This window comes from Dryobates pubescens, chromosome 5, assembly GCF_014839835.1.
Source record: "Dryobates pubescens isolate bDryPub1 chromosome 5, bDryPub1.pri, whole genome shotgun sequence".
Lineage (NCBI taxonomy): Eukaryota > Metazoa > Chordata > Aves > Piciformes > Picidae > Dryobates > Dryobates pubescens.
In genome coordinates this window covers 33,782,278-33,799,434 of record NC_071616.1, presented here as the reverse complement: position 1 = coordinate 33,799,434, position 17,157 = coordinate 33,782,278, and the positions used below count along the sequence as shown (strand labels likewise).

Here is a 17,157-nt window from a genome sequence, read left to right as displayed (position 1 = left end):
GAGCAATGCATTTGCTCTTCTTGCATCACTGTAGTCTAACATGACTTTGTACAAAAGGAATGGATTTGGCATTGACTAATACATTGGGTCTTATTTTGCTAAACATTTCTTTGTTGACTACCCATGTCTTCTCTGAAGTAGAACTGTATTATCCTGCAACAAAAGAACTGTGCATGCTTTATGCCTCACTGCTATACCACACCATGTCTATCTTCCATACATTTCAATACATTCAAAAAAGATTTTTTTGGAAGAGCTATGTTCCTGAATCTATAATGTTTGAGCTCTGTATTCATTTTAAGAGTTTAAGTGACCACTAATGCAACAGAGAAATATGTACTTTTATAAAGAAGGTAAATATTAAAGCCTCTATTATCCTTTATCTATCTAAAATTACATACTCCTAATAAATACCTTAAATTGAAAAGTTATGACAAGATTACCATACTTGTAATATTTTTAAAGGGTTTAAGCATTAACAGAGATTGTTACAGCTTAATGTCGATTTTTCCTTTAATTGGCTAGTCTAACTACACTATATACTACAGCCCATCTTGACACATCACCAGAGAGCTCTGAAACTTCTGCTACTCCATGCACAGGCCTAAAACTTTATGCTGCATTTTCCTTCACTCACTAGTCTCTTTCACGAATCTCTGTTAACTTACTTGTATTTGTTAGATTTGTACCACATAAACAACCAGGTTATCGTCACAGGTAGGACTGTGATGTTAACACTTGTAGGCTTTTGGACCCTCATTACAAATTTCTGTACAATATCCTATACTTTTACAAATGCTTTGGTGAAGAAAAAGGGAAAAGACAGAAACTACACATCTGTTTTAGTAGGTGTATTTAAGCTCACAAAACATCCTGAAATCTGTTCTTCAATAAAGCAGCATCCTGCCCACTTTTGGTATGTCCACCATAAATCTCTATTTTTATTCTTCACCCCCCCCTCAAAAAACAAAACAAAACAAAACAAACAAACAAACAAAAAAACACCAAAAAACAAACCACCAAAAACAAACACAACAACAAAACAATAAGATATGGTATCAGATCTGTTGAAGCAAAAAGAAACAAGTAGGTATCTTGAGAATACAATTTCGCCATCATCTTCTTACAATACGTAATTTCTGCAAACTTACAGTCTAAAACTACTTCAAGAATTCATTAAGTACTTCAGACAAGTGGTTTATGTTGGTGGGGAGAGTTGGCCATATCCATGGATACTCAGAGAATGTTCCATCTAAAATCTACATCATTTCAAATGCAGTAAAATAATTTTCGTCTGTTTGCACCAAACTGGACTGCAAATCTGTTTTATTAAGCAATACTGTCAAGAATAAGAAAAATAAAAGAGTGAAGAGCCTTTTTATCAATTAGAGTAAATTCATTCTACCTTCATTTCCTTTATCCCTGCACCTGGGTTTTGCCCATAATTTCATGACCACGTGTCTTAGTATTCTGTAAGTATTTCTTCCACTTTTGATAAGTAATGAAAGCTAATCACCATTCCATCCTCTTAATTTCAATTTTCTATTAATTTGATACATTGTTGTCTTCTTTCAGCTTAATGCCTTTTTTTTTCTTAATGCTATTAGCTATGTTTTGTGGATTTTTTTTTCCTTCAGGAAAGTAGCTTTTTAGATGTTTACATTCTACTAGCTGCCTCATAATTAAACCTGAGTTTTGGACTCAGTATGCAAAAGTACTTACTCAAGAAATGTAAATACTCACATCTTGTCTTGCAATTGTGATATTTTTAATTAGAAAACCCATTTATAAACATTCCAATATTACCACTTCATAAATAATAGTACTCAGAATTCACATTAACAGACATGCATTGTATCAATTCTCTTCCTTCTACTAACTTACTGAAAAAAAAAATGATTTAGTGTAAGGAAGGTCAAAGTTTTCAAGTTAAAAAGAACATCTTGACACAACTGTGAAACCAACCAATTAAATTCAGAGGTAGACTGTAAATTCATTATTTTTGTATACACTGCCACATTTGCAGCCATTAATTCAGTAGCAGAATAAATTGGTATTGAATACCAAGTCAACCTGTGCCTACCTCTCCGTGCGGTAGCAAAAAGATCTCAAAAATTTGTTCAGCATTTCTGAAAGTGATTATTCATTTGTTATTCAAGCTTCAAATCCAATTTAGTATACAAAAGTGGTAGAAATAAATCATACATAAAATTTCCTTCCCTGGCATTAGGTCAATGAAATCAAATGATGTTATTGCACATCGTCTGTGTAACAACAAAACCAACAAATTTTCTCAGGCTCCAAGATTTGTTATCATATCCTTGTTCTTCAGAAAAGGTTAACTCACAAAAAAAGCAAGTTTATAGACCAATATCTACAAAATAGTACTAATTATCCATTTCAATAATTACCCCTTTGTCAGAGGAGTACATTCCCTAGTCTAATTTATATTTCTTGTATTTAATCATCATGTCTACACCAGCAATTTCCTTCATATTCCCATGTTGAATACTATATAGATGACATCCATACTGTGTGTTGTCTTACATGTATCAGTTATTTGGAAATACCTATGTTATTACATGAACAAAATGCCGGGAAGTTGAGCTCAGATTACCTGTGGTAAATCTTGTTGTGTTTTATTTCCCTGTGTCTAATTATAAATTCAATAAATGTTCCTTCTAAAGTCTTGAATGCTATTAAGAGTACAGGACCTACTTCTGGAAGGCCTGTTAACACCAAATCAACTAAAGCTAAATAAACATACTGGTGCATGATATCTGTACCAACAAAATCTGTGACTCTCATATGTAATAAAATTAGAATACAATGAAGTAAACAATAAATTTGCACATATGAAGACTATTCTTAACTGTGTACAAATTAATTGGCTTTGTAAATGGAAGTATGGGCTGGAATCAGTCTCTGGAGGTCCCTTCCAACCTCTGTGATTCTGTGATCTACTTCTTGCCTCCAACACTATTTTCATGGCATAAGCCAAAAAAAAAAAAAAAAAAAAAAGAAAGAAAAAATAAAATCCCCCCGAAGCCAAACTCCCAATAAGTAACATGACCAAGTTTCATATCACATCTCATTAGAAAAAGGTAAAGAGCTAATAAGGTGCTTGATACCTATGGACATTCCACAGTTCCTTCAGTAAAGACTGAATGGCCACGGCAACCCCATGCAGCACTACAGGCTGGGGTCGGAGTGGCTGGAGAACTCCCAAACAGAGCGGGACCTGGGGGTGCTGATTGACAGCCGCCTAAACATGAGGCAGCAGTGTGCCCAGGTGGCCAAGAAGGCCAACAGCATCCTGGCCTGCACTAGGAATAGTGTGGCCAGCAGGAGCAGGGAAGTCATTGTGCCCCTGTACTCTGCATTGGTTAGGCCACACCTTGAGTCCTGTGTCCAGTTCTGGGCCCCTCAGTTTAAGAAGAACATTGAGACACTTGAACATGTCCAGAGAAGGGCAACAAGGCTGGTGAGAGGCCTTGAGCACAAGTCCATGAGGAGAGGCGGAGGATGCTGGGATTGTTTAGCCTGGAGAAGAGGAGGCTCAGGGGTGACCTCATTGCCCTCTACAACTACCTGAAAGGTGGTTGTAGCCAGAAAGGGGTTGGTTTCTTCTCTCTAGCAACCAGCACCAGAACAAGGGGACACAGTCTCAAGCTGTGCCAGGGGAAGTTTAGGCTCGAGGTGAGGAGAAAGTTCTTCACTGAGAGAGTCATTTGTCATTGGAATGGGCTGCCCAGGGAGCTGGTGGGGTCACCGGCCCTGGAGGTGTTCAAGAGGGGATTGGATGTGGCACTTGGTGCCATGGTCTAGTCATGAGTTCTATGGTGACAGGTTGGACTTGATTTTGAGGCCTCTTTCAACCTTAGTGGTACTGTGATACTGTGACTTTGACACTGTTTCCTATGGAATTCTCATGAAAAAAGAAAGAAAGATGGACATGGTTTGGATGAGCATATGCAATGCTGGATAGAACACTGGCTGGATAGCCAGGCCCAAAGAGTGGTGGTCAATGGAGTTAAATCCAGTGGTGTTCCTCAGGGCTCAGTATAAGTATCTCTTCTAGTTAAGATGTTTATCAGTGATCTTCATGAGCAGTTAGAATATACCAATAGTAAATTTGCAGATGACACCATATTAGGTGGGCATGTTGATCTGCTTGAGGGCAGGGAGGCTCTACAGAGAGACTTAAGACAGATGGATCAATGAGCCAAGGTCAATGGCATGTGCTTCAACAAGGCCAAGTGTTGGGTCCTGCACTTGGGTCATAAAGCCTTATGCCATGCTATAAACTTGGAGAAGCGTAGCTGGGAAGTTGTCTGGAAGAAAGGGACTTGAGGATTCTAATCAACAGGCAGCTGACTATGAGCCAGTAGTGTGCCCAGGTGGCCAAGAAAGCCAATGGTGTCCTGGCTTGTATCAGAAACAGTGTGACCAACAGGAGTAGGGAAGGGATTGTTCCCCTGTACTCAACACTGGTGAGGCCACAAGAGTGCTGTGTTCAGTTTTGGGCACCACAATACAAGAAAGACATTGAGGTGCTGCTTCCAACCAGATATATTCTGTGATTCCTTATTATTACCTACCCCTACCCCGCATTCTCTACCAGAAGCATATGAAAGAGAACAGAATTTACTAAGAATTTAACATTATATATATGAAGTAACAAAAAGAACTGACAGTATTTGTAGGGAACAAAGGAGTGGCCTTTATAAATAGAAGCTATGAGATTACATACTGGTTTTCATCCTCAGTAAATAGTACTACTCTTGATCACTCTTTTCAGCTTAATTTCCCACAACTTTGGCAGAACTTTGAAATTTAAATGCAGGCTGTGAATTTTTCCACAAAACCAAATGAGGTACATGATTTATGTCCTATTACTTTTTTCAAAGGCAAATAAGGCCTCAGGGAGATCCTGTCAGCAGATAATTATTTAAATATAGGAACACTAAATACACTATTAGTATTAAAGCAGGGTCTTGGCACTATCATTTTAAACAATTGAAGAATAACAATAAAAAATTCAAGCTTGAAAGATCAAAGCATGTTCTCTTTCAAAGTTCTTTATAAGTGGAAGAACCACCTCTTGACAGATCTTACTATTCTTGTAAAGCAAATGATCTGCTTTGTTCAATAAAATAGTTTAAAGTATGTTTTTATTTGTTACTGCTATTGTTATTTTGCTACTATTTTTGTTACAGTATTTCAAAAACATTATCAATAATGCTTCAGTCAGATACTAGGAGCTATAACCACATGTCCTTAAAAGTTGACCCTCATCTAATCTGAGTATGTATCAATTTAAATACAAAATGACTACTAACAAAATTGTTAAAGAGAATACTTGCTCACACTGACAAAATACAACCAGATATATCATTATCACTACTGTGTTCTGAATAAAGGCCAGAATCCCTTCTTTGTTTCAGTCTTTACTGCTAAGACTGGTCCTCACGAATCCCAGTCCCTGGAGGCAAGATGGAAAGTCTGGAGGAAAGACCCTCCCATAGTCAAGGAGGATTGGGTTAGAGATCACCTGGACAAGATGGACACTCACAAATCCATGGGCCCCTATGGGATGCACCCACTACTACTGAGGAAGCCAGCTAAGATTACTGCTAAACCACTCTCCCTCATTTTTGAAAGGTCATGGAGAACAGGAGAGGTGTGTGAAGACTGAAGGAAAGACAATGTCACTCCAATCTTCAAAAAGGGCAAGGACCAGGACCCAGAAAACTACAGGCTAGTCAGCCTCATCTCTATTCCCAGAAAGTTCATTTTAACAGTCATCTCTACATGTGTGAACTGCTGGTCATGTTTCTTCTGATGCAGCCCATGGCACAATTGGCTTTCTGGGCTGCAAGTGCATGGTGCTGGCTCACATCCATCTTTTCATCCTCAGTAGCCCCAAGTCCTTCTCCCTTCAGGACTCTTCTCAATCCCTTAATCCTCCAATTTATATTGATACCAGGGGTTGCCCCAACCTGGAACCTTGCATTTGGCCTGGTTGAACCTCATGAGGTTCAAATGGGCCCACTTCTTGAGCTTGTCTGGACCCCTCTGGATGGCACCTTGTCCCTCAGGTATATTAACTACATCACTCAGATTGATGTCATTGGTACATTTGCACAGAGTGCACTAAATCCCACTACCCACGTCATTGATGAAGCTGTTAAACAGACCCCTGAGAAATACCATCTGGATACTGAGTCACTCTCTGGATGCAACCACTCAGCCCATTCTTTATCCACCAAAATGTTAATCCATCAAAATCTTATCTCCATGTTGTGTCAAAGATAGGCATTGATAACTTAATTGTGCTTTTGATCAGATCCATCAAATATGGGTCAGTATCCAGTACCCAATTTCTAAGTAATTTTCCAAGCACTTAATAAAAATACCCTCTTGGAAATTAAAGGCAGTTTCTGTCAGCAGAAACAATATCAGTTTTTAAAGACAAAAATAAAAAGACGTGGTGCTGGTTTTACTACAAAAACAGTCTTCACTGAAATAACTTGTTCAATTAAGCTTACAAGTAACACAGCATAAGTGAGCTTGTACACAGATGAAAAGCAGAATGGAAAGCTGAGATCTTCCTGTCTGCCTGAGACTCCAGAATAATGTCATGATGAAAGCATATTTCTCTGCTCTTGAAAGCATTCTGCTCAAAGTCAGTCTTCAAAAAACTATAAAATGTCTACAAGTACCTGAGTTGAGATGAAAAACAGCTGTTGGCTGGGTGCAGTCCATCCTTACCAGAACACTGACATTGCTTGGGAAACTCTGATTAGTATTTTCCCCTCATGACAAGCACAAATAGAATGAATGCTAGCACCAAGCCTGGCATTCAGCACTCCAGAGAAAGAATTACATGCCAAGAGAGGGAGAAAACTATGGTTACATGGTGTTCCATATATGATGTCATTAATTTCAATTACAACCTAAGCTTGTCTTACTTTATTTTGCAATACAATAGAAGGGATGAGAAGAAAATGTGTCAAAGTTCTTTGTACATACAATTTATACAAACGAGAGTAACTGCACAGTACTTGGGATTGCTGTGGGTTCCTTGGTGGTTTGTGGCTTGGGGTTTTTTGTTTAACAGATAAAAGAAGCATTGCCAGTGCTACCTCAGACACCTGTATAATTCCTCTTTCCCCAAGTTGTGGAATGTCTCAGATGGTACAGTTGAAAAATAACTTCTATATCCACTATGTATTGCATCCTCATGTATTATTCAGCCATTGGACTGGGGTGAAAAGCATAGAATACATAGAATACAGTTGATTTCATTTGCATTTTTGTCAGCAAGGAGAAACAAAGAATTTCCTTTTTTTACTTACTTATCAACAGTACCTTTCCAAATCAGAATTTGTAATAACTATTTGATAAAACACATCTGAAAGTACCACAGGAATTAGGTAGTAGAATGTTAAAATTCTTTCTACCTTTTATTAACAAAAGAGGAACCAGCCACATACCTCTTTTTTCTCTGTGAACTTCTTCCAGAAGTTTTTCTTGCTTTTTTATCTGTTTAGAGAGAGATTGATGTTCAGCCTCCTTCATCTGTGTAAAGTGCTTGAGCTGTTCTCGGCTCTGCAGTAACTTACATCGCAGGCTTTTTTCCTTACTTTCTCTCTCCTTCACCTCCTCACACAGCCACTGAAGTTTAGTCTACATTAGAAAAAAAAAGGGGGGGGACACACACAACAACAAAAAGTAAAGAATTCTAATGCAAGTAATAGGACATAAATGTGATTAAATTACCTTTAGAGTCACAGATTACTCATTTGTACCTACTACTGACCAACAAATAATAAACCGGGATATATTAAGAGAACAAAGGTTGACCATCAAAGAGTCTCAAAAGACATAGATTTACACTGATAACTGCATGTGAAGAAGTAATATATAGATTTTTTAAAAGTGACGGTATTTTTGGTGGTTTGTTGGGTTTTCTTTGGTTGGTTGGTTGGGTTTTGTTTGCTTGTTTATGTTTTGCTTTTGGTTTGTGCTATCTTTTTCTTTTCTTTAAATCAGGAGCCTGAATTTGCTAGGGTAGATTTGGAAATTCTCATTGAATTAGTCTGTATCTAAACACCAAGAGATACCCTTCCTTTCAGAATACCTTTCACTTTCTAGTCTATCTTGATAGAATTTAAAGCACTTGACCATTCTGGTCAACAAAAGTTAATATTTAAGGTTCCTGATGAAAAAATAAAAAAGGATCTCATAGGTATGGCAGGTCATGGTCAATATAATAAACCTAGAAGTAGAGGAAGAGAATACTTTCACACCACCTATTCAAAAACAAAGAGAAAAAAAAAGAATGAATGATTACTTAAAATCCTTCTAGACTCCTCTCTAGTAACTAATGAAACTTGGGTGAGAAATGTATGCAAACACCATAAGTGAAAGGTATTTTTAATAACCTATTAGTGTCACTTTTTAAAATGAAGACATACTTCCTACATAACATTTCTTGTTTGATTCTAATGGTCTTATCTATAACAGCAGCCTTTCTTTTTTTAAGAAGTCTTACACACATCATGCAAACAGTTGCAATTTTTCCTTAAGTCAGTTCTGCTGTGGCTTTGACCTTTTTACATGAAGGTAAAAACCAAACCAAACCAACCAATCAATCACAAATTCGTGTCTTCTCCAAATCAAAGTAGATCCTGACAAAGTGTAGAAAGTTACACCTTTTTAAAACATATTGGGTAAGAACAGTGTTTGTGTGCAAGTTGCAAGAGCTGAGGGAAAACTGCAAAATGAAAGACAAAGGTTCTAAGGGTCATGTCTCTGAATTATTGTGCTAAAGATGTCCCTTCCCACGGAAAGAGGGGTTGACCACTCTATGATTCTATGCATGCACCCACATTATAGGATTCAAAAGCTTCAAACAAAGGGGAAAGGAAAATAATTCAAAGAATCCAATTTAACAGTTTTTAGGCTTAATATATAACAGCTTTATTTAAAATAAGGGCCTGCCTTGTTATAACCTTGTAAGAGAAACTTAGCCTACTGACTACATTCTCACATTTCTCTTGTCTGAGAATAACCGGACCATATCTAAAGGCTATCACTGCAGCTACTTCAGTGCATCTTTTGTAAAGACAGGATTGCTATTTATTTTGCTATAGAAACAGCTTCTTGCTGATAGCAATATTTGGAAAACCATGCCATCAGTTGAAATAACAGTCTGGGAATATCAGAATTGTTGCCAAAGGAATGGTTTTCTATGTTTCCCTTTTCTCCTTTTCAAACACACATTCACTTGAACAGAGCCACCATCATTGGAGGTGTTCAAGAGGAGACTTGATAGGGTGCTTGGTTGCATGGTTTAGTTGATTAGGTGGGTTGGATAATAGGTTGGACACGATGATCTTGAAGGTCTCATCCAACCTGGTTTATTCTATTCTATTCTAAATATAAATGTTTGGTATTAACTTATTCATTAATATTTCAAGAGGTATGATTATTACCTTGGTTTCTGCTATCCAGCGATGAGGATCATTCAGCACCATTGGTGAAAGTGATATTGCCTATGGAATAAAGAAGAGAAATAAATAGGTATAAAAGTCAGAATGAGGCATAAAGAGGAGAAAGTCTTTCCTCCTTACTGGAAATTTATCAAATAAATACTCTTTGCTAACTTGGAAAACATATTTGCAAGCGGTTTAATAGAACTATTTAACCACAAATTTGCTTAAACAAAATTTGTGAGTTTGCATAATTTGCTTCTAAAGGCACAACTTACATTGCAACAACAGTAAGTTGCATTCTGAATCTGATGCATTTTGAGCACAGCCAGAACACGTCTGAATCAAGGTATATATTTTCAGCCTGATACTGCATGTCCTGTTTTGGAAATAATGCAATCAGACCATTTAAATATTACTTTTGTAAGAGAAAGGCAGCTTCAAAGTCATTCAACTGATTTTTCCCCTCCATTCTGCAGAACAGTGGCTGCCCATAAATCAGAAGTAGAGCTGTTGTTAGTCATTGAACTGTTAAGAAGGCTAAAAGTTTGGTGATAGATATATTGATATGTCCAGCATGACAAATATCTTCAAGAAGTAAAAGAAGACAACCTTCCAAAATCTTTAAATGACGTTTCACCATGATTGTCTTAATTTTTTAATGGGAAACACAACTTGCTTGCTTTGAATATTTGATAGGCATAAGAAATGTGAATGCTCAGGAAAAAGAAAAGCTAATGGAAGACAAGGGATGTGGGAGAAGAAAAAAAAAAACAACCAACCAAAAAAAAAGTTACAGCAAGATACATTTTTCTTGAAACTCTGAGTCTGAGTTTTCTGCATGCAAGGACCTGCTTCACAGAACAAGGAGGTTATAAAGTCTTTCCACTTCCAGCATTTACTCATCTACTTAATAAACCAAAACATCCAAATTAACTTTTAATAAAATCTTTCTTTCACTTTTTCCTGATTTTAATAGCCTTTTAGGTCTTACTTGGGGATTTCCCACCACTAAGGAGGTAGCCTAGGAAAAACTACCTTAAATTGTGGCTGATGTACGGTCCTTTCATATATGTGGGAAAAAAAAAGAGAAGGGAAAACTATTTCTCACCAAAAAAATCCAGTAATGATTAACACATGAGCAGATATTCATAGTACCCAGTTCTAACACCTACTAATGTACATCTGCACCAGTTAAACATACATCCATAATCCTGTTGTGCATAAATTATCTACACCAGTTAAGTGATAGGTGGCAATAATGTATACAAATACCAGTACAAATACTCATTAAGAAAATAACCAGGTACACAGCATACTTAAAACCTAGAATTACTTTGAACTTCTCCATGGAGTCCCGAGAAAAAATTTCACAAGCAGCATCAATTTCACTCCCTATCATGGAAAGAATGGATTCCTGCTCCATTTCTAAGTGATGCAGCTGATCCTTAAACCTCAGTCTGGCCTCATCCATCCTCCTCAAATGATCTTCTTCATTGCTGATTTGTTTATCCTGCAGTGAAAGAGGAAAAAGGAAACAAAGAAAAAACATTGAGTTAATAATACACATCATTAGGAATATATCTTCCAATCTTACCATCACACTGTACTCTTGTACTGAGTTCAGTTCCTTCCCATGCAAAATAACACCTTCTACTCATACGCACGTTTCTCTTGATGCTCCTTATTTTCCTGCCAAATGTGTTTCAAATATGAAAAAAACATATCTGATAAGCAACATGATTTATTTAACACAAAAATACCTGAGTTGGACAGTAGCAATTTCAAACTCAAGGAATCAGAAGAATTTTTAATGTGCACAGGTTCTAATATTTCTGCACTACCCATATAGGAAATGAAATACCAGTTCTGATCTAGATCAGTATTCTGAAGGTAGTAAGATTGCATTATATTATGATATGATATGATTTATTATTATTATTGTTGTTGTTATTAGTAGTAGTAGTATATTATATTATATATTATATTTCAGTGTCAGTATTGTATATTATCTCAACAGGGAAATGAAGAAATTGAGAGCAAGCCTGCAGAGAAAGACTTAGGGGTACTGTGGGATGAAAAGCTGGACATGAGCTAGCAGCACACGCCCACAGCCCAGAAAGCCAACTGTATTGTTAACTGCATCAAAAGAGGCATGGCCAGTAGGTCAAGTGGGCAGGATTCTCCCTATCTACTCCACTCTAATGAGACCCAGCCTAGAGTACTCTGCTCAACTCTGAAGCGCTCAGCACAAGACAGGGATGGACCTGTAGGAACAAGTCCAGAGGAATGCCACAAATAGGATCAGAGGGATGGAACACCTCTCCCACAAGCACAGAGTGAGAGAGTTGGAATTGTTCAGCCTGGACAAAGAAAGGCTCCAGGAAGAATTTATTGTGGCCTTTCAACAATTAAAGCAGTCTTATAAGAAAGATAGAGACAATCTTTACCAGGGCCTGTTGTGATAGGAAAAGGCATAATGGTTTTAAAGTAAAGGAGGGTAGATTTAAACTTGACAACTAAGGCACTTTTTACAATGAGAGTAGGAAAACACTGGCACAGGTTGCCCAGAGAGGTGGTAGAAGCTCCATCACTGGAATCATTCAGGGCTAGGTTAGACACGACACCGAGCAACATGATCTAGTTAAAAGATACTCCTGCTCATTGTAGCAACATTGGACTGGATGACCTTTAAAGGTCCTTTCCAATTCAACCCATTCTATGATTAATCACTGAATAGACTCCACCATAAGTCAAAGTTCACTCCCAAAGACCATGGCTGAAAGAGAATATATAACTCAATATATTTTCCTTTGTTTTTTTTTAAATCTGCTCTGTTTCTCAGTGTGACAATACTCCTAAGCATTATACATGTAAGGCCTACAAGAGGATGTGTCATCACTAATGACACATTAAAAAAAGAAACTAAATTCCAAGCTATCTATAAGGCTTATGCTTCTTTGACTTGGTATTTGCTCTAAGGACAGAACTATACTACAAGTATAAAAAGTGTTGAAAATGAAAAGCGGTAATTCTTGAACACAATAGGCTTCTGTAATGCAACATATGACAGCTAGCATCAGATTTCCAAAGAGGCATTATCATTTCCCCCATCTTAACATCCACAATAAAACCACAAAAGCAAATACTCAATTAGGTTAACAATCGACACAATCAAGTGGAACTGTCCCTCTGCAGCTGAGATCACAGGACTGTGCTTAAAGGCTTCACTGTTTTTCAGTTTAGAGATAAAAGATTATCTAAGAGCTGTATGTTTGCATTATTAAGCAAGGTTGAAGCTGGTTTACAGCTGACTTCAGAATATTATGTATACTCCTGAAAATACATTTCCTTAATAACAGATATCACAATGCTAAAATCCCAATCTAGAAAAAAAAAAAAAGTGTTTTCATTTGGAGAAAGTAGAAGTTTATCTACCACAGTGTTGCAGGAAGAGAAAATAAAAACATAAAGCCAGTACAATGTAAAATACCTTCATGGTAAGAAAAACATGACAAACAATGCTGGGGAACCAATCACAGGAAAAAGGTACAACTCAGGAAAGCAGAAAGAGACGTTACAGAAGAAAATTCTTTAGCAACTCGATATCTATCACTAGATTTTTGAAAAGAACACCTGACAACTTTCTAGGAATATGCCAGTACAAGAAATGGATGTGAATGTCTTCAAAAACTACCCTTGCTTTAAATAGTCAAGTAGAAAATAATTTGAGTTAGTTACAATGTCTACTACCATGCTTGGTACTTATTTACTACAAATTAGCTCTAAATTGTTCACTGCAACTTAAAGAAAGTATGAAGAAAACTAGAAGTGTTTGGTTAAACATTTGTTAGTTACCTGCACTAGAAACAGGGCAGGCAATAGGTCTTCTGTTTCTACTAAATAGCATTAGCAAATCTTTGGAGGGATACAGCTCATGACTCAGCCAAAGAACTTCTGCCTTCTTTGATTTATATAGAAACTGTGTACTGCAGTATGTCTGTGTATATTCTTTAATGTATTTTTTTTTAAGTTTATCATCTATTTCTGTAATTCATCATTTATTTTTGGTATTTGTGAGCAGAGAGACTGATCAATCATTGTTGCAACTACTTAAGATTACCTTTTTCTCAAGCTCTTGCTTTGCAAACTCACACTTCCGCCTGAGTTTCATGTTTTCTTCTTCATTTTGGGTTAATTCTTCTGTCAATTTATCACACTCAATTTTTATCTTCTCCAGTTGTCTACCTTGAGCCTTGACTTTGTTCTTCTCTTCTATGAGTTCAACCTGATGGTAATGGAAAACAACAATTTCAAAGTCACCATACAGTTACCTTAAACATTCCCAGAGTGTGGAGTTTTGAATCCATGGAACACTACTATGGAAATATAATTCCACTTAAGTTTTACATTTGAGTTATATTAAGTGCCATCACTTATTTGAACATGCAAAACATGTATTGCAGTGATGTAGAAGTATAAGTGTTTTAAAAACAGTAAATAGAACTCTGCATTTCAAATCTGCTACACACATCAGCTTACATCATCCTAGGAAGAGCAGCATTTATGCAACTTTTCCATTACTGAAATAATTTGGAATCAGAAAATCTAGAACTATCACTTCATTTCAAGACCAAATACTAAATGTATATCTGCAAGGAAGTATATCTGCAAGAAAGATTTGATATTTTTAATTTCTAGAATTGTGTGGGCTTAATGGGATTCACGGGAACACTGCAGAGAAAAATGAAGAAAACATTTCTGGGCCTTGAAAGCCCTAAACAGGTGACTTAAAGTATATTGGTTTCAGGTGGGAAAGATAAGCAACCGAAATTAACAGATTTAAGAAATTCTCTAGAACATTTAGGGGGAAAAAAAAAAAAATCAAACAAAACAAAACCCAAAATCCATCCAAACAAATAAAACAACACCCAATCAAAAAACAAAACCCAAGCTACAACAAAAAGGACACACATGTGACTTAAAACCAGCTTCATATTCAATGAATTGTGGATGCAGTTACAGACAAAAATAAACCTACAAAGTAAATTCCTTCCTGAGGAAAAGCAAAAACTCTATTCTCCGAACTACACTATAAATATAACTTTTATGGGGAAGAAGAGAAGTTTTACGAGTTAATTTCAACACCAGAGCTAACAGAGTACAAAAGCTCCTCTGAAGGACAATTCCGAGAAAGAATTTTGGTGTCCTAAGTCCACAAAGACTTATGGACAGAGAAAAGCCTGCAATGCCTAAAGCATTTTCTGTGAATATGCTTATAAAAACAACTTTCCAATTACTACTACAGTTAATTGAATTATAATGTCTATGCAGATGGAGACAATCCAAGAACCTAATTCCTCACTTATGTTACCTCTGAGACACAATGAAGAAAGTTAATTTTTATTAATTTTCAGTATGGACCAAGCAAATTTGACTATAACTGATGTGCATTGAACCCATTTCCCACATCCGATAATCTTCAGGGGGGAAAAAAGAACTTCACCTACTTGGTATACATATAGAAAACAATGTAAAAAGAAATGTAGAAAGATATATATATATATATACACACACACACAAACATATACAAAGACACGTGTACAATTTTATATGTATGAATACATGTCTATGCAATCACATATTTAAGATTAATACTTGAAAGTGCTGTCAGGCATGAGGTCAATGTATTTCATTATATTCAGAGAACAAGTATGTTTTTAATGCAAATGAGAGCACACAGTAAAATCAGGGGACAGATTCAGAGCTTCTGAAAACAGTTGATTTGGAACCACTACGCAAACCACTTTCATTCTTATGCTTAGTTACCTATTACTTTAAATAATTGGGGGAGGGGGTGGGAAGACATTATAGAGACATTTTTTGTGAATCCTTCAGGAAGTTCTAGTAGAAATAGAAATAAAATCTGAAGCACCAGAATCTCAGTACTGCGACAATAAGATCCTTCTCAATACAAACATCTGATACAAAATTCTACGTTCTTCAGTTCTGTTGCAATATACAATATTCCTATGGCACATCCCTGACTATTCAGAAAAGTCCTTAACTACCTTAACTTTTCAACTCAGTGCAGCACTACAGGAAGCCAGACAAGAGTGAAGCAGAAAGTATCGTACAGATGAGGCAAGTGAGGAAAGAACAGAAAGGTAAGGATTAAGTCACTTCTTTTTTGCAACCTCTGCAGCAGTTGGTACTACAAACACAGGACACACTTGATTTCCTGAAAGTAACTCAGAATTCCTCCTAATTAAGTTTAAGAGTTTAGGTATTAATAAATCTGTTAAATTTCCCTTTAATCCTCGAGTCTCTCCCATCTGACCTTTATTTTTAAGACTTTAACAACCTTTGGATGGGGTTATGTAAATTCTTTCCCCAAAGAAGTCACAATGGTTGGATGAAGCTGAGGCATAAACTAGGTCAAGATTATTGTTGTAACAGTGAAAGACAATTGGCTATTGTGAAGAAAAAACCTGACCAGTCTGAAGAAAAAGGATAATAGGCAAAGCCCCACCCTTTCTGTCAAATTTCCCTAAATCCACAATATTTAAATACAATTTTATACAATGCATGCTAACTTTACCTTAATTTGGAAAAAAAAAAAAAAAAAAAAAAGAGTATGTCCATAAGAGTGAAACCCAATTGCAATGGAATGATGAGTTCAGACAAAAAGTAACCCAATCACCTGCACAATGGCATGTTCTCAGCAGATCTTCCTACAGATGGATGGGATTATCTATTCTGCTGCACTTAAATGTCACACATTTTCATTTTGAGCATTTCCAAAGTAAGCTCCCTAACCAAATACCTTCCACCATTAATCTCCCTCAAGTCCTATGCTCTGTTTCAAAGAAAACTGTAAGAAAACCCAGGTATGTAAATTCAGTATTCTGGGAAAGTCATAAATGAAAGAAGGAAGTGAATTTTTAAAATATTCCATTTAGGTATAATAAGCAATACCAGGATGAAGGCCCCTACTTCTAAGATTGATCTTTCTGTAGAAGAACATAGTCACAATCAGCTCATGTTGTGATTACTACCATCCAGAATACACTTTCCTTCTCTTCGCTTGATATTAAATGTAGCTTTATTTTCAGTGTCAAAGAAAACAGATATATTTGGACAGCTCCTTTAAATAATGCTAGACTCATCATAAATTGAGTCTAAGTTTAATGTTAAGCACTGCTGTCAAAATGTTTTTATTTTAATTATGATTTCATTAACAACTTTTTAGTGATATCTTCATTGTATGCTTTCTGCATCACCAAGTGTTTAGGAATTATTGTCAGTCAGGGTCGGAACTAAATGATCCTTGAAGTCCCTTCCATCCTCCTTAACAATTCTATGATATTAAAAAAAATCTAACCAGGCTTTTCTAAGTAATGTTAATTCATAACTGCAAAAAACATGGAAAATACACATTTTTACCTAGTTGTGTCTTTGTGAGAAAAGAAAGGAAATAAACGTGTTTATGTAACTTATGATGAAGCAAATCATTAACTTTGATTACAGATTTTATAGCTTTTTTAATTGGTAGAATTGCAACATGAGCAAAATTTTCATTTGATGGGCCTGAGGTGGGAAGCATATTTAGAGTGCTTCAGAAGTGCATGCAAAATAGGCTGGTAATTTATAACCT

The 17,157-nt window shown here is 36.3% G+C and overlaps 1 protein-coding gene across 1 annotated transcript in view; it reads right to left on the bottom strand.

Annotated features, from left to right (window-relative positions):
* The window catches only part of CEP128 (centrosomal protein 128), a 110,475-nt gene that overhangs the window by 52,776 nt on the left and 40,542 nt on the right, over window positions 1-17,157 (bottom strand). Inside the window, exons 14-17 of the mRNA XM_054162221.1 lie at window positions 13,624-13,788; window positions 10,837-11,013; window positions 9,504-9,563; window positions 7,500-7,692 (exon numbers count right to left, since the gene is read on the bottom strand). Coding sequence (XP_054018196.1) covers window positions 7,500-7,692; window positions 9,504-9,563; window positions 10,837-11,013; window positions 13,624-13,788 — 595 coding nt within the window. The remainder of the gene's footprint in view (window positions 1-7,499; window positions 7,693-9,503; window positions 9,564-10,836; window positions 11,014-13,623; window positions 13,789-17,157) is intronic.